Source organism: Leptodactylus fuscus, chromosome 9 (assembly GCF_031893055.1).
Source record: "Leptodactylus fuscus isolate aLepFus1 chromosome 9, aLepFus1.hap2, whole genome shotgun sequence".
In the NCBI taxonomy this organism is placed as follows: Eukaryota; Metazoa; Chordata; class Amphibia; order Anura; family Leptodactylidae; genus Leptodactylus; species Leptodactylus fuscus.
The window spans coordinates 20890982-20916111 of record NC_134273.1 but is presented as its reverse complement, the minus strand read 5'-3'; the positions used below and the strand labels follow the sequence as shown (position 1 = coordinate 20916111).

The 25130-nt window shown below is 44.7% G+C and overlaps 1 protein-coding gene, 1 long non-coding RNA gene and 7 other non-coding genes across 9 annotated transcripts; 1 reads left to right on the top strand and 8 right to left on the bottom strand.

Moving 5' to 3' along the window:
* Positions 1 to 135: 135 nt before the first annotated feature.
* On the bottom strand, positions 136 to 5523 carry LOC142217809 (uncharacterized). The gene is made up of 9 exons (XR_012717431.1): positions 5507 to 5523; positions 4023 to 4133; positions 3769 to 3790; positions 2949 to 2996; positions 2023 to 2071; positions 1637 to 1667; positions 1031 to 1089; positions 524 to 548; positions 136 to 337 (listed from the first exon to the last, which is right to left on the bottom strand). It is a non-coding gene; the product is annotated as an uncharacterized LOC142217809 (long non-coding RNA).
* Positions 414 to 488, bottom strand: LOC142218968 (small nucleolar RNA SNORD99). Its single transcript, XR_012717494.1, has one exon. It is a non-coding gene; the product is annotated as a small nucleolar RNA SNORD99 (small nucleolar RNA).
* Positions 909 to 981, bottom strand: LOC142218998 (small nucleolar RNA SNORD49). Its single transcript, XR_012717520.1, has one exon. It is a non-coding gene; the product is annotated as a small nucleolar RNA SNORD49 (small nucleolar RNA).
* On the bottom strand, positions 1165 to 1235 carry LOC142218962 (small nucleolar RNA SNORD65). Its single transcript, XR_012717490.1, has one exon. It is a non-coding gene; the product is annotated as a small nucleolar RNA SNORD65 (small nucleolar RNA).
* Positions 1901 to 1971, bottom strand: LOC142218967 (small nucleolar RNA SNORD99). The gene has a single exon (XR_012717493.1). It is a non-coding gene; the product is annotated as a small nucleolar RNA SNORD99 (small nucleolar RNA).
* LOC142219010 (small nucleolar RNA SNORA44) lies at positions 2182 to 2315 on the bottom strand. The gene has a single exon (XR_012717531.1). It is a non-coding gene; the product is annotated as a small nucleolar RNA SNORA44 (small nucleolar RNA).
* On the bottom strand, positions 3602 to 3738 carry LOC142218993 (small nucleolar RNA SNORA16B/SNORA16A family). The gene has a single exon (XR_012717515.1). It is a non-coding gene; the product is annotated as a small nucleolar RNA SNORA16B/SNORA16A family (small nucleolar RNA).
* Positions 3859 to 3995, bottom strand: LOC142218991 (small nucleolar RNA SNORA16B/SNORA16A family). The gene has a single exon (XR_012717514.1). It is a non-coding gene; the product is annotated as a small nucleolar RNA SNORA16B/SNORA16A family (small nucleolar RNA).
* Positions 5524 to 5912: 389 nt separating the features above from the next.
* On the top strand, positions 5913 to 18444 carry ZBTB37 (zinc finger and BTB domain containing 37). The gene is made up of 4 exons (XM_075286144.1): positions 5913 to 6009; positions 14059 to 15014; positions 15984 to 16083; positions 16848 to 18444. The coding sequence occupies exons 2-4, from the start codon at positions 14086 to 14088 to the stop codon at positions 17373 to 17375; spliced, it is 1557 nt and encodes a 518-aa protein (XP_075142245.1). The 5' UTR covers positions 5913 to 6009; positions 14059 to 14085; the 3' UTR covers positions 17376 to 18444.
* Positions 18445 to 25130: the final 6686 nt, after the last annotated feature.

Here is a 25130-nt window from a genome sequence, read left to right as displayed (position 1 = left end):
GTGAAACCCTAATCCCTAGATGAATGAGGGGTGAAACACTGCCGCCAGTGCCTGTAGTTTGTATTCTTGCACTCCATCATTGTGCGCCCTTCCCCACAGCTTGTAAATACAGATGGCAAAGTAGATAGAGTTTGCTTTATTCAGAGTAGTTGATTTGTCATCATGACCAGACCATTTAGTGAATCAAGGAGACAGCGCATACATTATATATTAGTTTGACAGTAATATATAGACATTTATATGATTAACCATATAGGTTTCATGAAAATTCATTCCATCACAAGCTTCCTTTTCAGTGCCTGCAGTTCACCCGGTGCTGAAGTATCCAATCCTCCATCTAGGTGGAGAAGGAGAAGAAAAAAAAAAAAAAGTTAGCTAGCATCACAGAAATTACAAGGTCATGTCACAATAGATTCTGGTCTCAGTCCCATATCCGCAAGTCTCATCCAGTCTGTCCACTAATAGTTATGAGGTCATCATTGACCAAGGTTATCATAATCATGCAAGGCCAGTCTTTACTCACCTCAGCAGAGTCTGGGTGGCCAATCCTGCAACAAGATAAGTGTGACATTTTAGATGTATTGAAGCAGATTGACAACTGCCTGGAGAGCCAAAGGTTGCCTGCCCCTGATCTAGTGCGTATAGCCACCATTAGTGCACATAAATCACATACAAATGGAATACAAGTGGTCAGCATACTAAGGAAGTCAAATGATGTTAATTTGCATTGTGGAAGCCATGCAGAGTTTTTTTAAGCCACAAGCTGCTGTGGATTATCATGCTAAACCAGATATCTAGACGTTAATCTGTGCATGTAATATGCTAGTAGTACATAACATGTCTATGTATACTGAGCCATGACTAGTTCTTAGCTACACACACCAGCAGAATGGTGAAACAAGACTGCAAGTCAGAATGGAAAAATGTATCGTCAGTTATCGCATCTGACGGCACTTCCTATTCCAGAGTTTCATCATATTGTAGTCTTGTGTAGCTTTCTTCAGGTCACAAAGAATATCACAATACATACCTGGTCTGTACAGGGCCTTTGCAGACTGTCCAGTAGCACCAGAGGAGCACACGTTATTCCTGTAATAAAGTGAATGCCTGGGTTAGTTGTGCAAGTGTGCATATTAATACAGATACAATCTACCACCAGGATGTGGTCAGAAAACGGTTATCAACAAAAACTTTCTGCCGGTAATTCCAGCTATTTTGTTTAGTTTTCATCATGTATCCCAGTGGTACTCAAGAGGACAAGTCATATCCTTCAATAGGAGTCAATAGATTCTGGCAGAATTGGACAATCACCCTGATTTTTGGTACAGTTTGGGTGATGTCAAGTAGGTGGATCTGAGCTAGAGCAGACAGTCCAGGACCACCCACCTGACAATCTACCACATATAGAGGGTGTGGAAACAGTCAGCTAGAGACTATACCAGCCGTGCCTGACTCCATGCCTATTGTAGGATGCAAAGTGGTGGTGAGAATGGTTAAAGGTCTTGATGTCTCAACATTAGGTATTCACATGGTGAAGCCATCATGCCTTTTGCTATAGTTTATACAAAAACTGCAAGAGACTTGACATGTGATAGCCTTTACATGAAATGTATGATTTGATATTTCTACAACTTACCAGCTTTTCTGAATGCTACAGTTCTGATCACCTAAAAGAAGAAGAATTCTTATTAGTCAGCAAGTTGTCTAAGACATTTTAATACATTATATGTGCACAGGTATGTAACTACAGCAAAAAAAAAAAAAAAAAAAAAAAGTTAGTGAGCTTTCACATTTGAGCACAAGTCACCATTAAGTGACCCTTTGGTGTATATACTTAAAAAAAAAAAAAAAAAAAGCTGCAACATGTGAATGCAATAACTGAAGTCTTTTGGTGGTTGCTGGCCGGCCTCAGTCCCATATCCGCAAGATTCATCCAACAGTCTCCAAATATAAGAGTCATCATAGACCAGCCAAAGTCTATAGGTCACCACATGGAGCATATAATAGTGAAAATGCCCTTACCGGTCTGATGTTATCCAGCCACTGGGTACAGATGCTTCAGGCAGCACTCCTAAAATGAAATTAAATGATCAATGCAAGCTCATCTAGAAGTAGAAAGGTTTGGGTGGTAGGAGTAGAGCCCCCAGGTCAGCACCCATGAACAGCTTGGCACAAGGCAGGTTTTGTAGGAGGGTTGAGTGACAGATTGTGGCACAGGAGAATGACCCAACCTGTCAAAGCCCCTCTGTTTATCTTGCATGCTGTTGGAGAAGCCACTGCTACTATGCTAGCTGCAGCCCTCGGTTAACATGCATCAGAGTCCATCAAGGACAGGCATCACACCCACACTGCCCAAATCAAAGTTTATTCTACCAACATCAACCTGACTACATTGCTTTAGCATGGAGGACCCAGTGTGGTAAGCCATGAAGATCTTACAACCCTTGCAGCATGATCTATGGGTTCTACCTTATGACCTAATGCCAGATCAATGGAAACACCTAGTATATTTAGAGTTCACCAGTACAGGTTTTGAGCTCGACAGATTCCAGCCCATCAGGTAACATGTTCAAAGGCATTTTGCTTTTACAATTCTTTTTATATAGAATACCTTTCAGAGGATAGGTCATCAGTACCTGACCTGTGGGGGTCAGACACCAAGGCCCAGCACAGATCAGCTGACCTGGCTGCCATAAGATATAGAAGTGGTTGGGAGAAGACTGCTCTACATCCATCCAGATAGAAGTGGAGCAGCAGTATCCCAGTGCCATTGCTAGAGTGGACCAAGCTGCAACCTCCACCCATTACCCAAACAGGAGGAGAACCGCTTCTGCAGCCAAAACCCAGAAACCACAGGTTAGATACTGATGACCTATCCTGTAGATCCTGCGTAAGAATCAAAGTTGTGTTTTGGGCTGGAAAACCCCCTTTAATGAGAACATAGTTACCTTGAAGAGGTTACATCTTATCAGATTCCTTACAACTTCATGCTGATCCTAAAAGAAAAAAAATACATACAATAAATCCAAAATTAGGTCAAAACAGGATTAAAGGGTTCCCCCTACCCATGAACATATCCCAATTTATATTTGTAGACAGTATAATTATTGGTGCAAATTAATTTTACAGCGTTCTAAAATTTCTCCAGCCATCTTTGTGGTCACAGCAATGGCAGGGTCTGTTACCAGAGGTTGATACAACCATTGACTTTCTATGGGCAGAAAAGCAGCCATGATTTCCTCATTGTGGACATGTTATCAGGCATTGAGAAGATAACCCGGCCACAATAACAAAGTCATGCCTGGGCTTCCCAACATGTTTAGCTGGACACTGATTTTTAACCCCATTAATGCCACAGCTCTACTCTCTGGGGTAACTTACTGCATGAGGAGATAGAGGAGCCTCTGGCTGTGCCAAACAAATTTATGGTGGCCACTAAGCCATTCCCATGCATCTGCAATAAACTACCTTGCACCAATATTGAGAGGAGGGCATTCATTATACCAGTAGCCTTGGGCACCAGAGTCAATGAATGAGACTGTCCTGACTGTGGAGAATGGGCATAAGCATTATATCAGCCTCTAGTCACCTCACAAGCAGCACATGTAAGCTCCAGATAATGTTGCCATTAGGTGCAGATCTAGACCTAAACAGCGACCGTCAGGAGCAGTCTCTCTGGGCTCACATTGACCGCAACAGCCAAACATTGGGGCTGTGAGAGGTTGGATTAGAGCCGCTACTATATAATAAAAGTAAGTCAGAACTTACCACCACAGTTCACAGCAAGGACCTACAAAGAAACAGTATACATGAGTTGTGTACCCTCAGGCGGTAACAATCACATCAGTAATAGTCAGCAGCTGTATTTCCCCATAATGTTGCCGTCACCAGCACACGAGCCAGAGCAGCGACCGTCGGAAGAAAACCTTCATATTGGCCTCTGTTTGACCAAGTTAGATACTTGAGCCTCTAACCCGGCTTCGATCAGGGCCTATGTACTTATAAAGTCAGCTAATATTCACCTTGTCACCTCCTTGAGAAGGTTCCATGACGCGACTGGTATCCAGCAGACACGGGTGGATGAGGATTATACCACACAGCGTCAGCCATGACCACCATGTTCAAGTACACTGCTGAAAAAAAATATAAAGGGAACAATGAAATAGCATCCTAGATCTGAATGAAATATTCTCATTGAATACTTTGTTCTGTACAAAGCTGAACGTGACAACAAAAATCACATAGAATAGGCAAATACTTGCGAATGACTCTTATAATGTTACTATAACTGGTACAAAAGAACACCCCCTACTTTAGAACATTTTTGTTTTGTTGAGGGCCATGTAACAAAGATTATCTTTAAGAATTCAATTTTTTTAGCCCTACCCAGGGATCACCCCTAGATTTTAATCTTGTACATGTGATATCCAATTAGAGAATAATCACTGTCACAGAGCAAATACTTTTCACTCCAAAAAAATTAACCCTCAAAGGCTCAGTTGTATAGGTGAAATGGAAGTTCAACTCGTTATTCATATAACCAATGAATGCCGGAATGGCCGCCACATCACCCAACCATACCATAAGCAGGTCGTCAATGAAGAAGGTCAGATCAGCAAAGTTTTTTTGATTTGTTTTGCTGGAAATATTTTTTGTTTCCCCAAACCTACTAAGACTCCCTTCTAAAGGGGTTGTCCAGGCCAAAGTTAATATTTGATGTTAACCCATCAATACGATAGGTGACCAATATGTGATCTGCCAGGGTCTGACACCCATCCCTGGCACAGATCACTTGCTCCAACACAGCAAACTATCACCTGCATAGCTGGGGGTCTGCTGATCTGTAACACAGTTACTATGAAGAACCGTGCTGCACATCCATTAGGGTGCAGGATGTCTGACACCAAATACCATGCTAATGGCCTAACCTGCACGCAGTATCAGCATGACAGTTCTAGGGTAGAAACCCTTTCCAATACACTCAAATGGGACCGGATTAGGTGGTGCAGAACAAGGAATGAAGGAAAACGTAACGAGACATTACTTGGGTAACGTGTTTCAGGCCACAATTTACAAGTGTAAGCGTGCATTCACACAGGGAAGACATGCAGTTATCCTGCAGTTTCTTAAGTATGCATGCAAAGCATTTTATAGGTTTCACCGTGCTGCAGAGGAAACCTTATACTGTATAATATGAAAGCCTGTTCAGAAAAGTTTGAATTCATTGTTATGTCTCTGCCCAAATAATGAAAGCTAATAAGGGATTCTCAGCCAGCAGCACATTGCAACATAGCTCAAGCAAAGGAAGGGTTAAACATCATGGCCGAAAACATGGCGTGCAGAACTCTGTGCAATGCCCAGCACAATCCACTGCCATCCTGGTAAAGGAAAGCTGCAGAGCACCACATATTACAGAGCAATGTTATTAAAAAGACAATATTAATAAAGTTATCCTTATATTGAAGGGTAACTGCATTGATCACTACACAACAGCGCACATACTCACCTCCTGCTCAAGAGAAGGACGAAGAGGAATGAACTGAACTGCGGCTGTGCATTATATATGCCACGGAATCTCGGATATGACGTCAGGAACCTAGCCATATTAGGGGCGGGGCGCGACGTTACTTCTACCAATGAGCGCTGTCTTTTGGAATTGTCGCCTGTAGCATATTATGCCGCCATGTTGTTGGTTATGAACAATAGCAAACTGTCTATGAGAGGAAAATAAAGACAAAGAAGCGAATGATAAAAATATTTGTAACGTTCAACACGGTACTGAAGAAGACTAGGGGGTCTGTTCCCCACCCAAAATGGCTCCTCAGCACCTCCTACTCCCCACCCAATATGGTTCCCAACCACCCTCCTCCACAGTGTGACGGACGCAGAAGGGGGTAGGGTTCACTTCCGGGTGGAGAAGGCAGTAGAGTGAAGGTATTTTGACATAGCACTTCCGGAGCGGTGTGTTCCGGCGGTGGCCCCGTCCCGGCCCGTCCGCGCCCCCCGGAGGTAGGTGACAGAAGGGAGGGGAGACTACTCACAGGGGTTGGAGTGTAGGGCGCGGCTTTAGGACCGCACACCTCATTCTCCCGGGAGAGGGAGGGACTTGTTCATATCCAGCCCGCCCACTGCCACCCTCAGCAGCCCCAGAACTACCCCGGGGGGTCACCCCAGTCTGCTGACAACTCTGCTCGCTGTGATTCCGGGCCTTATCAGTAGTCAGGCTGTGATATGGGAGACTGGCAGTGCTGTGCAGTGTGCAGCTCTCTGACTGCTGGAGAACTACAACTCCCAGCATGCCCGGGCGCTCACAGCCTGCTAGGAGTTGTAGTGCCACAAGGTAACAACTTTTGCAATAATGGCAGCGATTTCTCAAAGTCTAAACCTTCCCAAGGTGCAAAATCTCATGTGAGCCATGTATAGATGGGAGCCCAGGATCTTATAGATGGGAGCCCAGGATCTTATAGATGGGAGCCCTGGATCTTATAGATGGGAGCCCTGGATCTTATAGATGGGAGCTCAGGATCTTATACATGGGATCCCAGGATCTTATAGATGGGAGCCCAGGATGTTATACATGGGAGCCCAGGATCTTATAGATGGGAGCCCAGGATCTTATAGATGGGAGCCCAGGATCTTATAGATGGGAGCCCTGGATCTTATAGATGGGAGCCCTGGATCTTATAGATGGGAGCCCAGGATCTTATAGATGGGAGCCCAGGATCTTATACATGGGAGCCCTGGATCTTATACATGGGAGCCCTGGCTGTTATACATGGGAGCCCTGGATCTTATACATGGGAGCCCAGGATCTTATACATGGGAGCCCAGGATCTTATACATGGGGGGCAAATCTTATCGCTAATCTCAGTGTTTGTAAAGAGGAATTCATGAAGGGTAAGGGTATGTTCACACAGTGCAGTTTAGTGAAATGAAAACTTTATCAAAAACTGGAAAAAAAATTGCATGGATTTTTTTTTAAATGTAGATTTTGGTTTAATTTTGTTATTATTGTTGTTATTATAATAACATGTTTCATCTGTAAACTAAAGCAAAAACTGCACCAGAACTGCATCGTTATTTAACTGCATCATGTGAATGCACCCCAAGGGTGTAGATATAAGGATTGATTGAAACGTGTGTCAGATTGATCCCTATACATGACTGGCTGTAGTGTTAGGCCCAGGTCACATATGCACATGAGTTTCCATTTAGGGGTCCACTGGGGCTCCCCGAATGGAAACCTAATACACATTAAAAAAAAGCGGTTACTTTAGGAAACCCACGGACCCCATAGACTATAATGGGGTCTACATGGTTTCCACCCGAAAAGGGCGAAAAATGCGGAAAGGCGAACAGAGACTGGGCACAGACGTGATCCGAGCCTTACATTGTATTTACTAAGACTCTAATGTGCATTGTGACCTTTTACAGGGATTGTACCCAGATTTAAAGTTATCCCTTATCCGTATAGGCTACATGATAACTCCTTTCCCAGCGGTTAGACCCCGCCGATCCTGAGAATAGGGGTCCGGGTCTCCCTATCTGATGGTTGGCAGGCCGAGCATGCACACTGTTGCTGCATTAATTTTGCAATGGGAGCACTGGAGATAACCAAGTACAGCGCTCGGCTATATCCAACACTCCTACTGAGAATGTATGGAGCAGCAGGCACCTGCCTAGTCTGGCATTCCTTCATGAAGAGAAAATGAGACCCCTGTTTTAGGGATCTGTGGGGGTCCCAGTGGTCAGACCCCTCGAATCAGGAAGTTATTCTCTATCCTGTTACTAGGCCAGTGGTTCTTAACCAGGGTTCGATGGAACCCTAGGCCCTATGCACGGTTCATTTTGTGTACCAGTAAAAAAAACATATACCTATGTCTTGAATTTGGAAAAAAATCATATCTGATTTATCACTAAAGAAGATTTCGGTGAATGTGCATATGAAACGGGTGGGTTCGGTACCTCAAACAAGGTTAAGAACCACTGGCCTAGGGGATCATTTGAAATCTTACAACCCCTTTAATGTAGTGATATCGGGCGGCTCACGTCATGTGTCCCCTTTTTTCTAAAGACATTGAACTAGACGTTCTTCAGAGTTATATAATTGGTGAGTGCTGGGACCCTACAGATCAGGAGAGTGAGAAGAGCAAGCGGCAATGTCAGTCACAACCCTGGACAGGTGTGGGGCTGTTTCTGGAAGAAATAAGCCACGTTTTTCTAACTTTGTACAATTCTTTTAAAAAGGAACTCCGATTCTTTGCAGGCTTTAAAAGGCTCCTATCTGCTGATTCCAGCACAGTTGTAATTTTTCCTCTAGTCCTCACTAGAGATGAGCGAACACTGTTCGGATCAGCCGTTCCGAACAGCACACTCCCATAGAAATGAATGGAAGCACCTGGCACGTACACTTTGCCGGCAGCCAGTCGCTGTGCCAGGTGCTTCCATTCATTTCTATGGGAGCGTGCTGTTCGGAACGGCTGATCCGAACAGTGTTTGCTCATCTCTAGTCCTCACCATTCCTAAGGGGATCAGTGCAGTTAGCTTCAATGCCTGATATGCTAACTAGACTGTCAAGTGGGTGGTGTCAGGCAGGAGCAGGAAAGGGCACATTACACTGTCTGCCTTCATAGGAGCTCTGAGTTTCTCTCCCGTCACCTGTTCCTGCCTGAAACCGCCCACTTGGCAATAGAGAGTCTCGTTGGCATATCAGACATTGAAACTAACTGCACTGAATGCTTGGAAATGGTGGGAGCTAGAGAAAAATTTCAACTGCGCTAGAATTAATGGTGAGCCCCTTAAAGCATATCTCCAATTATAATACAATTTTCATAAATGCATAGCCCATTGTAATGTAAGAAACATTGTAATATATCTTAATTAAGAAATCTGTTTCCTTCTCCATTTATCAAGCTGAGTTTTGTTTTACATATTACTGTATGGAGAGGGGAGAGGGAGGAGGAGGCTGCTGGAAACCACACAGGTAACTAGTGAGTCAGATAGCTCTTTATATACTGAAATGCTAGAGATAAGAGGTCACCAGTGCACTGAATTAGGCAACAGTCTCCTCATCCGTCTTCTCTCTCCATCTGTTCGAGGAATCTGTGTGGGGACGCCCAAACAGAAACCTATACGCATTAAAAAGTGGTTACCTGGGAAACCCACGGACCCCATAGACTATAATAGGGTCCATGTGGTGTCCACACGAAACATGCAGAGAGAAAATTCCTGCAAGCAGCACTTTACCCTCTGCATGTTTCAAACGGAAACCACACGGACCCCATTATAGTCTTTTTTTAAAGTAGATTGTGAGCTCCATATAGGGATCACAATGTACGTTTCTTCCTTATCAATATGTCTTTGTAGAATGGGAGGAAATCCACACAAAGACAGGGAGAACATACAAACTCCTTGCAGATGTTGTGCCTGGCAGGATTCGAACCCAGGACTCCAGCGCTGCAAGACTGCAGTACTAACCACTGAGCCACCGTGTTGCCCTTGTACCTCATTATAGTCTATGGGGTCCGTGTGGTTTCCTTAGGTAACTACTTTTTAATGTGTATAGGTTTCCGTTTGGAGGATCCCCAAGTGAACTCCCCAAACGGAAACCCAAAGGCAGATGTGAATGGGGCCTTAGTAATAAAGCAGGGAGTACACTGGTGAGCTTTAGTTTACCCCGTATAACCCCTTTACATACCTACTCTAGCAGGGGTCCCCCTACATGTACCCACACAGTCATTGACTGTATTGGGACTCTTTTCCGGCAGGAGAATGGTGAATACCCAGACTGCCTTCATTTCTAAACCCATGGCGGAAACTTATCTCCTGTGCTGTGACAACATGAAATTCATGTCCATCTTCATTCCTCTCACATCATCTGTCAGGGGAGTATCGGTAAACTCCACACACGTCAGTGACTCCTGCTGTTAAAGGGATCCTATCATCAAAAAGCTATTTTTTGTGACTAACACGTAGTAATAGCCTTAAGAAAGGCTATTCCTCTCCTACCTTTAGATGTCTTCTCCACGCCGCCATTCGGTATAAATCCCGTTTTTTGTCGGTATGCAAATGAGTTCTCTGGCAGCATTGGGGGCGGTCCCCAATGTTATGATATAACTCTCCAGCGCCACCTCCATCTTCTTCAGGAACGTCCTCTCTTCACATCTTCTTCCGACACTTCAAACTTCTAGGCCTCGGGCAAAGCCAACTGCACATGCCTGCCGGCCAAAAGAAATTGGCTGCTTACACAGTATTGCAAGCGGGCATTTCCTTGTGGCCGCATGCACAGTCGGCTGCCCTAGGCCTAGAAATTTGAAGCCAGCGCCAGAAGAAGACGCCCTTCCTGGAGAAGATGGAGGCGGCGCTGGAAAGTTCTCTCGCAACATTGGGGACACCCCCATTTACATACCGACGAAAACCGGGATCTCTACCGAATGGCGGACCGGGGAAGACACGTAAAGGTAGGAGAAGAATAGCCTTTCTTAAGGCTATTCCTACATCTTAGGGACAAAAAAATGAGTTTTAATGATAGGATCCCTTTAAGTATTCCTATTTTCTATCCACAGTATAGGAGATACATGTCACATCTCTGAGGGTACCCCCACTTATAAGAAGTCGCCCTAAAGCCTCCTAGTGTGCTTGCAAGGCCAGCTCTCCATTCACTGCTATGGAACTACCGGGGCTGTAATTTCTGGCAGGGCCCACAGCCCCATAGCACTGCACGTGTGTACCTGGCGCTCTGCTCTCAAGGAGGTGTTAGGGGGACTTTCAGTAATCCGAAACTTATCCCCTATCCCGTCATCGAGCTTTTAGGGCGTGAGGTCTCTTCTATAGCCCATAGGTAAGCCACTATGATCCCTCTTACCCATCATGCTGCTGCTATCTATACGTTTATATACTGGATGTCAGACTATATGTATACTATACTTCTCCCAGCCGCACTTGGTCCCTTGCTGGTTTATATACAGCTATGCGACCATTTCCATGCACACAGATTTTCCATAAGACATATTGGGCGGTGTAGAGGCCTTACAGTACAGTACGCTTTCTGTTCACTAGATCTTATTTGCATGCATTATTGTCTGTGCACAGCCTGCATGAACAGAATGGCGGCTGTTGTGACATCTTTTGTGACAAATTATTCAGCGCTGAAACCAGAATCCATTTTCTGCAAGTATTTAGCATTTTAATTTCTATGCGCTTTCCTTGATTCCTCGGGCACAGATGTGGCACAACTATGTACAGTTACACGGAGCTACATCAGCGTCATATCGGCCCCATCGCAGGCGCAGACTGAACATTATATACACTAAGGGGTCCTCTGCCTTAGACAGTCTCTGCTTGATATAAGGGTCCATTGACAATGAGTTTAATCATAAAGAGTCTCTCCGATGAGACCCCATTGACTATAGCTGCTCAATGTCCGATACAATGCTCACCCCAAAAATCGGGTGTCCTGTGTAATACAGGATAGGACTCATTCTTAGTAGGGCTCCAAAGACCCCATACACATGAGCAAGTACAGTCGTGAAAATATTGCAATTGATGCATTTGCTGGACTGAATGTGGCTCAGAGACCCTGCACCATAGTGATCTATGATGTGAGGTGTGCCTATATCCCCACCTGTATCTACTGTCCTATAGTGTATATTGTATAGGACAGTGGAGCCACCAGGAGACAGGGACTCCTAACATCAGATCACTAGGATGAAAGGAGTCCTGGTCTATTGGCTGGGATCGGGACAGGAAATTCAGCTGATGTCTGAGGACCGGATTTTCCAGACCAGACCCCAACTATACACTGTGATTGGCAGTAGATCCCTGCATCATATAACCCTATATAACACAGCTCAGCTTCTCTCCTCTATCATATATCCCTATATACCACAGAGCTCAGCTTCTCTCCTCTATCACATAATCCTATATATCACACAGCTCAGCTTCTCTCCTCTATCATATAACCCTATATATCACAGAGCTCAGCTTCTCTCCTCTATCATATAACCCTATATATCACAGAGCTCAGCTTCTCTCCTCTATCATATAACCCTATATATCACAGAGCTCAGCTTCTCTCCTCTATCATATAACCCTATATATCACACAGCTCAGCTTCTCTCCTCTATCATATAACCCTATATATCACAGAGCTCAGCTTCTCTCCTCTATCATATAACCCTATATATCACAGAGCTCAGCTTCTCTCCTCTATCATATAACCCTATATATCACAGAGCTCAGCTTCTCTCCTCTATCATATAACCCTATATATCACAGAGCTCAGCTTCTCTCCTCTATTATATAACCTATATATCACAGAGCTCAGCTTCTCTCCTCTATCATATAACCTATATATCACAGAGCTCAGCTTCTCTCCTCTATCATATAACCCTATATATCACAGAGCTCAGCTTCTCTCCTCTATCATATAACCTATATATCACAGAGCTCAGCTTCTCTCCTCTATCATATAACCCTATATATCACAGAGCTCAGCTTCTCTCCTCTATCATATAACCCTATATATCACAGAGCTCAGCTTCTCTCCTCTATCATATAACCCTATATATCACAGAGCTCAGCTTCTCTCCTCTATCATATAACCTATATATAACAGAGCTCAGCTTCTCTCCTCTATCATATAACCCTATATATCACAGAGCTCAGCTTCTCTCCTCTATCATATAACCCTATATATCACAGAGCTCAGCTTCTCTCCTCTATCATATAACCCTATATATCACAGAGCTCAGCTTCTCTCCTCTATCATATAACCCTATATATCACAGAGCTCAGCTTCTCTCCTCTATCATATAACCCTATATATCACAGAGCTCAGCTTCTCTCCTCTATCATATAACCCTATATATCACAGTGCTCAGCTTCTCTCCTCTATCATATAACTCTATATATCACAAAGCTCAGCTTCTCTCCTCTATCATATATCCCTATATATCACAGAGCTCATCTTCTCTTCTCTATCATATAACCCTATATACCACAGAGCTCAGCTTCTCTCCTCTATCATATAAGCCTATATATCACAGAGCTCAGCTTCTCTCCTCTATCATATAACCTATATATAACACAGCTCAGCTTCTCTCCTCTATCATATAACCCTATATATCACAGAGCTCAGCTTCTCTCCCTCTATCCTATAACCCTATATATCACACAGCTCAGCTTCTCTCCTCTATCATATATCCCTATATATAACACAGAGCTCAGCTTCTCTCCTCTATCATATAACTCTATATATAACACAGCTCAGCTTCTCTCCTCTATCATATAATCCTATATATCACAGAGCTCTGCTTCTCTCCTCTATCATATAACCCTATATATCACAGAGCTCAGCTTCTCTCCTCTAGCATATATCCCTATATATAACACAGCTCAGCTTCTCTCCTCTATCATATAACCCTATATATCACAGAGCTCAGCTTCTCTCCCTCTATCCTATAACCCTATATATCACACAGCTCAGCTTCTCTCCTCTATCATATATCCCTATATATAACACAGAGCTCAGCTTCTCTCCTCTATCATATAACTCTATATATAACACAGCTCAGCTTCTCTCCTCTATCATATAATCCTATATATCACAGAGCTCAGCTTCTCTCCTCTAGCATATATCCCTATATATCACACAGCTCAGCTTCTCTCCTGCCATTATAGCCATGAAAATGTTGCTTTATATATATATATATATATATATATATATATATATATATATATATATATATATATATTGAAAAGGGTTCAGAGTATTGTTTTGACTTGTTGGACATTCCAATTCCAGATCCAGGAATACCTCCAGAATGTACCCTGATTTATTGTCGGTCAGGTTATCACATAGTCTAATAGAAATGACCTCCATATGTGGAGGACCAGGCGCGCTCTAGCCAGTGTGAATGTGTCTGCAATGTCTGTGTCTCCCAGTGTGAGGCCTTGCAGACTAATAGCGTTATATACTTAGAAGAACGATTCACAGACAATGTCAAGTCACAGATTTGAGAAATTAAGCTTTTGTGTTTTGTCCATTTCCGCCTGTAGGGTTGAGTGCTTACAAGAGGGGCAGCCATGGAGAAAGGCGGCAATATTCAGCTGGAAATCCCGGAGTACAGTAACTCTGTCCTGAGCCACCTGAACCAGCTGCGGATGCAAGGCCGCCTCTGTGATATCGTGGTCAATGTACAAGGCCAGTCTTTCCGAGCACACAAAGTGGTCCTGGCAGCCAGCTCGCCCTACTTCCGAGACCACATGTCCTTAAACGAGATGAGCGCGGTGTCATTATCTGTCATCAAAAATCCTGGGGTGTTTGAACAGCTGCTTTCTTTCTGCTATACAGGCAGAATTTGCTTGCAACTCGCCGATATCATAAGCTATCTGACGGCTGCAAGCTTCTTGCAGATGCAGCATATTATTGACAAGTGCACACAGATCCTTGAGGGCATCCATTTAAAAATCAGTTCACCCGAATCTGAGGAAGAGCTAAGCCAGAGTAGACCCAAACACCAAGAACGAGTCCAGGATTCCCACCGTGTCAGCCAGAGTTTGACTCATTCTTTAAGCCCACGTCACAGCACTCCAAGACCGTCGGGGAATCGGAGGGGTCAAGTAAGCACTGTACTGGACATTAGAGAGTTGAGTCCAGCGGAGGAGTCTACAAGCCCTCAGATGGTGGAGCAGGGTTCGGATGTGGAGAGCAGAGAGCCCATTCTTCGAATCAACCGAGCTGGACAGTGGTATGTGGAAACAGGTTCGGCAGACCGAGGGGAGCGGAGTGACGATGATGTCAGGGTGATGGGAGCCCTTCGTATCAAGACGGAGAACTTGGATGAGTGGCTGGGTCCAGAGAATCAACCTTCTGGAGAAGATGGAAGCAGTGCAGAAGAGGTGACCGCCATGGTGATTGATACAACAGGGCACAGTGCTGCCGGACAGGAAAGCTATAATTTGGGGTCATCTAACACCAAAGTGTCAAGGCCAACAAGCAGTGAAATGGACAGGTAAGTGAAACGTTATACATTTAGGGGTAAGAGTAATGAATAATGACCCATACACAGGATAAGGGCGGGTTCACACCTGCGCCTGGTCTCCATTTTGTGGGTTTCCATCTTCTGCCTAAAGAAATTGGACAGGAGACGGAATCCCAGCAGTCAGTGTCTGCCCATGAGCGTCTTCTGATTTCTGCAGCGAAACCATTTTCTTTTAACTGGACACAAAGTCCTGCATGTCCGACTTTGTATCCAGTTATAATAACCGGTTTCACCATTGAGAGGCAGAAGACGCTGACGGGCGGACACTTTGCAAACCCATTCAAATGAATTGGCTTGAAAACTGACCGCCGGTTTCCGTCTCCTGTTCAGTTTCTTGGGCAGAAGACGGAAACCTGCAAAGCGGAGACCGGGGCGCAGGTGTGAACCCGCCCTTAGCTGATCTGGCTACCAGAAGCCATATACACAGTATATGACCAGAAGCATCTCTGCTCTTATACAAGCGAGTGGGAGCAAAGCTGCAGTCCCCAGGTGCCTCTGCTACAGTGTATGGGGGTGTCCAAACATTCCCCAATAGTAACTGTCAGGCATGATGGATTTCATGCTCTGTCGTTTGTACATGGTAAGAAACCTTTTCTTTCTTACCATGTAGTATCAGAAATAGTGTCACAATATCAGAAAAGTTGATATGCTACGGGACCACACGGTGGCTCGGTGGTTAGCATTGCAGCACTGGAGTCCTGGTGTTCAAATCCCGCCAAGGGCAAAAAACCATCTGCAAGGAGTTTGTATGTTCTGCCCCGTGTTTGCATGGATTTCCATCCCATATTCCAAAAAAAAGACATACTGATAGGGAAAAATGTACATTGTGAGCTCTATGTGGGGCTCACAATCTACAAAAAAAAAAAAAAAAAAAAAGAAATTCAGGAATGCTATTACATATTTTCCCTTTCCTAACATGTTTTCACCTCTTTCTCAAAGATTCAGCCCCTCTGGTAGTGTGGGCACCATGCCAGAAAGACACAGAGCAAAGAGCGAGTCTCCACGGCGGATGGAGGAACCAAAGCAACATAGCAACCAGGTCAGTAGCAAACATCTGAGAGTCATGTGAAGTTTTAGGCAAAGAAATTCCAGAAGAAATAGAAATTACACAATGGAGAAGAACATTTTAACCTGTATTACATGCTTGTCTTCTTCTTGGTCAGTTCACAGAAGACTATTAATGACTAATAACTTTAAAGTAGATGTAAAATATGATTGCAAAGTGTGTAGGAGGCGGCGGTGCTAACCCTGAGCTCGCAGTATTACCAGTATTATATGAAGAGCGCCGAGGTGACGGACAGGAAGTATGTAAGGGGGACGGACAGGAAGTGTGTAAAGGGGACGGACAGGAAGTGTGTAAGGGGGACGGACAGGAATTGTGTAAAGGGGATGGCCAGGAAGTGTGTAAGGGGGACGGACAGGAAGTGTATAAGGGGGACGGACAGGAAGTGTATAAGGGGGACGGACAGGAAGTGTGTAAAGGGGACGGACAGGAAGTGTGTAAAGGTGACGGACAGGAAGTGTGTAAAGGGGACGGACAGGAAGTGTGTAAGGGGGACAGTTAGGAAGTGTATAAGGGGGACGGACAGGAAGTGTGTAAAGGGGACGGACAGGAAGTGTGTAAGGGGGACAGACAGGAAGTGTATAAGGGGGACGGACAGGAAGTGTGTAATGGGGACGGACAGGAAGTGTGTAAGGCACTGCTTCAGCCAATAGCTGCAGAGAAGGAAGTGAAAAGGGGGCAAGTTCTTGTGGCTATAAAAATCTTCTATTCCACTTACTTTTTGTTCTTTTCTCGTATAGGGAGATGAAGGCGGGGTGATTGGAGTGAGCGGTTATGTAGAATATCTCCGTGAGCAGGAGGTGTCTGAGCGATGGTTTCGCTACAACCCGCGACTGACCTGTATCTACTGCGCCAAGTCTTTCAACCAGAAGGGCAGCCTGGATCGCCATATGCGGCTTCACATGGGTATCACTCCTTTTGTGTGTCGGATGTGCGGTAAGAAGTACACGCGCAAAGATCAGCTGGAGTATCATATACGGAAACATACAGGCAACAAACCCTTCCATTGTCACGTGTGCGGGAAAAGCTTCCCCTTCCAGGCCATCCTTAATCAGCACTTTCGGAAGAACCACCCTGGCTGTATTCCTCTTGAGGGTCCTCACAGCATTTCCCCCGAGACCACCACAGTTGTCACTTCTAGAGGTCCAGCCGGGGAGGAGTCTCCTCCTCACGAGGAAGTCGGTGGAGTGGCACCTTCGGCGACGGCTGAGGTAGCCTATGGCGGTGAGACGGCTCATGGCTCTGTGTCCACTACCGGACCAGACTAAGAAAAGAAATTCTAATCTATATACAGGAGGACACACGTAGACTAATTTCCTCCCTTTTACCTCAGCAAAACTTCACAACATTTTTATCCTTCCCTCCAGCTCCTCTCTTTCTCTTTCCCAGTTGAGTTCTCAAGAAATCGTCTCCTGGGCCTGTTTGCAACATTTTGGGAAGTTTACAGATTTCATTGCCAAATTCAGAGAAATTGTATTCGCTTCCTTTGTGCTCCTTTCCTTTTAGACCTCAAGAACTAACTTTTACCATTCTATATCCACAGCTAAGGAGACGAGCTACTGGTTTTTTTTAAGTGAATATACCCTATCCTTTTCCAAGTACAGTCAGTGACTATTGGAGATCATGATGTACACGTTGAAGCAAATACCGTACATCCCTCCAGGAGCATTTCGGCGCGGTGCGACACCGATCATTGAAGCTATTTTTTTTTTTTTCTGAATCATGCTTGGCAGACGGTTCGGTCTTGGCCTTCAAAGAAGTTTGATGGTGCTGTTTTAGGAATATTAGTAAGGTGCTTAAAGATACTTTTGTAGCAGAGTCAATGACTCTCCTGTGCATGTAAGAGAGGTGTGAAATATTAAGTGACGCGCCGAAAGGTGAGGCAGTGATGCAATAAGTAACCCTTTAGATATCAGAGACGGATCTATTGTTTTGGAGACCACTCTGAGCAGGGCTGGATTTACCTTACCCGGTGGCCACGGCTAGTCATGGGCTGAGGCTTTGCCAATCCATGTTGCGGAATATAGGGATGCCATAGACGCAAACACAATTCAGCCAAAATCATGGTAACAAGTGTTAGTGCCAATACCTCCTGCCTCTGTGGTCACAGAATAATCCTTTATAACCAATAGGTTGGGCGTTTTTCATGCGACGCTGGTAACTATTGCCAATCAAAGCGAACGCCCAACTTTTAACGCCATATAGTTTTTGTGCTGATTCATTTCTCAATATATCTCTATCAGGCTTTTTTCTGATACAGAGCATCTGTTCTGCAGGAATTAAAGGGGGTTTCCAGCAAGCAAAATAATTGGTGGCAGCGGGCTAGGAACAGGTTAAAAAAAAAATACCAGTTTCAAAATGTTTCTTCTGTAAGAAAATCAGAAATGCTAAGGGGCCACACGGTGGCTCAGTGGTAAGCACTGTAGCCTTGCAGTGCTGGAGTCCTGGGTTCGAATCCCAGGATTCCGTGTTTGTGTGGATTTCCTCCCATTCTACAAAGACATACTGGTAGATTAAAAAAAAAATGTGCATTGTGATCCCAGCATGGGGCTCACAATCTACATTAAAAAAATAAAAATAAAAACACCACTTTGTGTTGCAACATTGCCCTGATCTCTACTCTCTGGTCCCATCTCAATGCAGGGGATGTGCCTGGAGTTGCCCACTTTGACAATCCCTGGCCACAACGGTGACTTGTGTCAGTCGGTGATTTGCTGAGAGGACAAGCAGCCTTCAGAATTGTGGAGGCTTCAGAGCTTGAATTGTGTTAATGGATCTGATATAGTTAATACAGTGTTTTATCATGTTAAAGGGGATTTCTGGTGGGGAAAATCATGTAAGAATCGCTATTCCACCACCAGTCTCAATACAAAGGAAATGTGTGCTCAGACAGTCACTGCTGGCAGTGCTCCCTATCTCATTATGGCCCATGACCACCCAAATTTCTCATTAGCACTTACAAGTGTCCTTCAGTGGCAGTAGCATTTTACATATACCTGTAAGTACACGGACAGCTGCGACTAGTCTACGCATAAGCAAGCGGGCAGCATCATAGTGTGACTGGCGTGCACCTACTCCGGGCATAGTGTGGGGGCCTGATGCTTTTCCACTGTGATGCCCCCTCCTGTACCCTGAGGACATTAAAAATAAAATTGCCTTCAGCTCCTCTCATCTGAGCCCTGGGTTTGGCAGCATCCTAGTTCCATGTTGTATGCATTGCATGTACAATGTATAAACCCAACCTAACACTGGGAATTGGTTCTTATGAATGATCATTCAGATGACAACCATAGCCCGGTGGGGGCCACAGTCTTCATATAGCCCTGAGCCTAAATTGACCCCTGATCTCATTAATGATTGGTTGAGCTGGAATCTCCTGTGTGTGATGGGACCAAGAAGTGGAGACCAGCAGGGACCCAGGTAGCAGCAGGGAATCAATGTGGTGAGTGTCAGTTCTTTAATTTTTTTAACCCTCTATGAGCCCTCTGCCTCCAATTTCCGTTCCCTTGCAAGTCTACATGCACACGACCCTGTGCAGTGTAGGGGTCAGTAAAAACGGCACAGATGACATACAGATTGGTATCTATGTGTCATCTTTGATTTTCACTGGCCCATACATTCAAATGAATTGAGCTAGTTGCAAACACAGACAAGTTTAGGACTTTCCCCATGTTTAGTCCGTACAAGCTACAGACGTGTACATGGGGTCTGCACTTTTATCTGCAATTGGCTATAAAAAGTACGGTCGTGTGCGTGAGGTCTGATTCATATAATTCTGACTGCCGTCGGCCACCACTAGGTGGAGCCGAAGAGCGCGCTGGATATGTTTTTCAGCCAGAATATAGTCATTAACCCTTTGCAGGAAATATGCCCTGTATCAGAAAAGCAGAGCCGAGCATCCCGATCCTCCTAGAGATGTATGGGTGTATGTTCATGAACAATCACGTCGCTCATATATCTAATATAATCTTACATTGCTTGGATAATCAGAAACCCCTCGGCGATGGGAACCTTCTGCCATGTCGGTGGATGTCTCAAGAAATGCCTAGTATATCTTATGATAAATCCAGCCCTGTTTTTCCCCCTTGGCATCCATCGCCTTACCAACTGCCTGCTGCCTATCGAAATTTAGGGAGTACTAAGCTATTGTATGACGTAAAAATGGAGGCTTCCCCATAACTCGACATGACAGGACCATGCGGTTTTTTTTTTTTCGGAAGGGGCCCCCTTTGGATCCTTATTTATAAATGACCAGAGTCATGGATCTCCCTAACGCTCCATTCGCACTTTTTACGTGTTCATTTTAGTGAACGAGGGAGATGGCCGCCATCGACCTCCTTGTTATACAGACGAGTGAATACGCTTTAACACAGCCGTTTCTTTTCAGTATACATCTTCATTGCTGCTTCTTACGTGCCGTAGACTCGTAGATTCGGTCTGTAGGTCTCTCGGCATGTAGGAGGCTAGTGACAGTATTTCATATATTTATTTATTTGGGGTTTTTTTTTTGTTACCTACAACACACCGTTTATATGACTGAGAATCGTTTGTTTTGTACCGTTCTAAGTTACATTTTTTTTTATTTTATTTTTGGTTTTCTATAATGATGACAATGCATGTTGCTTTTTATATTGCAAAGGATTTATATAATGGTCAGAAACCCAGAACGTCGGTACTTTGGCAGAACTTTGTGAGAACCAAACCCATAAGGCGATCGTGGATCTGAAGGATTATAGGTAATAGATGCCTATTAACTTCAAGGGTTGTCCAAAGTGAAAAACCCCTTTAAAGCCTCGGCTATCCCTGCGGTCCTGCATGTGGTTTGATACCGGGGGTAAGAAAATTAGGCCTTATTCACACGGCAGTAAAAAACGTCCCTATAACATCCATCTTGTAAGGGCCGTCACGCGGCCATTGTTTTTAGGAGGCGGTTGTGTGAGTATAGTCTTATAGGGGTTGACCTTTTTATCGTTAAAGGGGTTGTCCAGGGATTATAGGAAACGCAGGGGTGTAAAGAATAAAAGTCCTGCCCACCGATCCTCGGCGCACTGTTGTACAGTCCCGGTCCCCTTTCCCTCCTGCGCTGGGTCATATTTGGAGAGGAGCACATGACCACGGAGATCAATCCTTGACCTCAGCGGTCTCTGGACGGGGCTGGTGTCATCACCCGGATCTATGACCATGTATTACCAGCGACCAGTCCGCTTCTGGTCTGGCAAGTCCCAGGACATAGGAGCGAAAGGGGTTCAGGACTGGACTTATGGCTTATTTTTTTCACAACCACCCCTGAGCGTCCTATAATCCCTGGACTGTCTGTTCAGTTTTATAAGATAACCGCTCGGTCACAGTCGGCGTCCTCTGTTATTCAGCTCCACTTTCCTTGTTACAGTCTTCTCCTTTGTTTACATGGCGCTCTAGTCCCAACATGGCAGCCAAAGTCTAGTCTCCGTGCACTCTTGCCGTGCCCAGTGTTATTTAGTGGAGGACACCGACTGATCGATTAAAAATAATGCTAAATTGGCCAACCCCTTTAATCCTTACACTAGGCGTTTAGCCCTGATCCACAGTCACTAGGACTTTTTTCCTTATTGCATGATCGCCCTGAAAGGAGTTCTGCTCCATTCACTGTCTATGGGACTGACTCGGTTAATCCGGTCGGCCCTATAAACATTACAGGAGTGTGCCGGACGTATGGAAGTGATGGTTACCGGAGCATTATTAGTCTACGCTGTATTATATGGTGACCTGCGCTATTAGCGTGGCTGCCTCTGTCATATAGGGGATAGTGACCAATCACAGCACAGCTTTCAAGAGCAGAAAAGGCAATGAAAGCTGCCTTGTCATTGGTCGCAGCGGGCAGCAACGTCCAACGTCCCCTTATGGGTTCTGTCATTGGTTTTGTTGGCCAACAAAGACTCCCGGCCCCCTCTCACGGGTTCTGTCAAAGTCTCCAGTAACTCTGTTCCTATAGAAGCAGCTCGTCTGTGAGTAATGGCTTCCTCTACATCAAGACAAGCTTTCCTCTGCTGTCCTTTATATCCTTAGAGGTGAATTGCTTTATTTCTCTATCAAGTCCGCCTTTTGTTTGACCGTATCCGCAAGCAAAAGCACGGACGCTATGGCTTTATCTTGACGTATGTGAAGAGTGTATATGAACTGGTAGTAGCCAAAAAATAAGACCCTAGTCCTAACGAAGCTCAGGGCGTTGACTCCATTATTGACCACGTACCTCTCGGTCCTAGGTTTTGGTATTGTGCAATGAGGAACAGAAGCTTGAGGACTCTGCTGCATGGATATTGTAGATAGAATACGATTAGGGGCCTCGCTTCTAGTTACACTTTACATGGCCGGGTCTGGGGTGGCGAGGGAGCGGCCGCTTTTCTGGGCTTGTCATTGGGTCATCTTTCCAATATCATCATGGCGTCAGGGGAGAGTAGGGTATCCTCCCTGATCCAATACAGAGACAAATCGTGGTTTTCTGTATTTTAGCAAAAATTCGTAGACTTTTTTTTTTTTTCGTATTGGTTTGTAAAAAGCACTTTAAATGGAAAGTAGCCTTACTCCTTAAGGCAATAAATCTGCTCCAATACAGGTTCTAGGTTCTTCTATTCAGGTGCTAGAGCATTGTAGTCACATAATAACCTCACTGCAATAATACCCAGGTGTCTATGGAGTCTGGATCCAAAGTGCTAATCCTAAGACGTTTCACTGTATGGACAAGGAATCTGTTCCTTAATGAAGGAGAGAATTGTATGGGAAGACACTTAACCCACGAAAAATGTTCCCAAAGCCTGCCCAGCGATCATGCGTTTGTTGTATGTTGGCAGCAGGTCCCACATGTATACAGGGGAGGTGCTGCCGACTATGATATAGACTGTACAGGCACAGATTACTGTACTAGCCATTGTTTGTTCCCATACAGTCCCGATGATGGCGCCATTTAGGGTTGAGCCGATCTTGAGATTTCAGGATCGGTTTTAAAATCCGATTTCCGATCATTTTCCATCCGATCTCAATCGTGAAATTTGCTCAATCACCGATCGGAATCCGATCTTTTCCGATCCCGATCGCTCAACCCTAGTCAATGCTTCTCTATGGGAAAAGTCACTTTTAGGGTTGAGCCGATCTTGAGATAACCTCCGACCTCGATCCTGCTGGAAAAGATCGGGATCGGAATTCCGATCCCGATCGTGAAATTTACTCGATCGCCAATTGGAATCTGATCTTTTCCGATCCCAGCACACTGCATGGTCAAAGATTTTACCGTAGCCCTTCCTTCATTGCAAAAAAGAATGTGAATGTGGTTGCGTTGCCGCTCGCAAGTTGGCAAGTCTGTGACATGAGGGTCGCAAGAAAATCCATCTCTTCTACTGAAGTTGCAACACACAAATGTTCATTTATTGCGATGAAGGCAGCACTACGACGCAGATCTCGGGATATGTTGTGGTCACAGGATGGGAATACATGGTGACTTCAGTTGTGACGCAGGTCGTGAGGGCAAAGATTGCAGCTTGCATCACAACTTGGATGTTTCCACAACCATGACTCCAAGAAGTTCCATCCTGTAGGTGTTTAGGCCAAAGTAACTTCCTATTACTGGCAGATTATCTGCATGTCTAAGTGGGCTCTTATGTTGGTATCTGACCACCAACTACCTTCAAAAGGCAGAGCAACACACGTGTATCCTCTTGAATCCAACTTAGAGCAGACCACTTGGTCACTGAGCAAACAATCCCAATCCTGGGTTAAAGGATCAAGGAACCCTCAGAAAATAAGAACGTTTCTTTGAGGGTTGGGAGGCTGGAGTTGATCGTTGAAGAGAGGTCAAGACTGTATCAACAATGGTCAAATCAGTTTTCCAATGCTAGGAAACCTTATTGAGCCATTCTTGAGTGGAAGGGATCAAGTCTGGAAAGGGAATGTAGACCGCTCTCCTTCAGAGACGTCGTGTCATAGATTGGATTCCAAGCCAACCATCTACTGACCCACAGACTGGACAGGATTAGGCCTTCAGGGTGAGATCAAGCACTTCCAACTATCATGAGCACTCCATGCTAGCACTAAACTTTACTATTCCTATGGAAAGCAGAAGGTTGGTGCCCAACACTCAGGAGGTCCAAGGTCCGCCATTTGCATCTCCAACAAGTGTCTGTCTGTGGCCACCCCACCTAGACTTTACTAAAGGGAATGAAGGAACCATCTACGCACGCCATCCATTATACTGTCCTTCTTACATTTATAATAATGTATATATCATATATTCTCTTATCTTATCGAGTCTAGACCTTTCTGAGTCGGGTGGTCAGGAGCAGAATTCCATATTCTCGTTACAAAGACCGTTTCTTCCGTTCCAGGGTTTCATCTTACTGTCGACTTACTGTAGTTTTAGTTATCACTGTTCATTATGGTTTTTTCATGAATATTTCATATTTATTTTTTTTGCATGTAACGAACAAGACTTATCCGTTTCCTTGTTTGGTTTTCAATGGAAGATATCTATTAAGAGTGGATGCAAAACCTCAGATGCAGAAGGCTCAGTACCAAGCAGGGGCTTTGCAGGAGGAGGTTTTTGTAGGTCTACCAGTCTTCCTGCATCTGATAGGACAGCCGTGTATTTACTGGTGCTTAAAATGTGAAAAATGTTAAAGGGGGACCTAACCTGTTCACAGGCCCCTGTATAGATACTGTAATAATACGGAGGGTGTCCGCACCCACTTCCACTCCACTCAGCACATGGTCAGTCCGGGCTCAGGTTCATAATTTACATTATGAGGGATATCGAATGTACAATATATCCCAGAGAAGGTCCCACTTACCAGTACAAGGACGTTAAAAGGGGTAGCCCGTTTCTACTATCTTTAAAATAGATCTGTGGGATTCCGACACTAAAGACCCCTCCCAGATCAGCACAGTACACTGCTCCCTCGCCAAACTGGAGTGGCCGCAGCGCTATCTCATAGACTTCAATGGGGCAGTACCAAAACCCAATATTTATGGCATGTGAATCATATCTGCCATGTTGT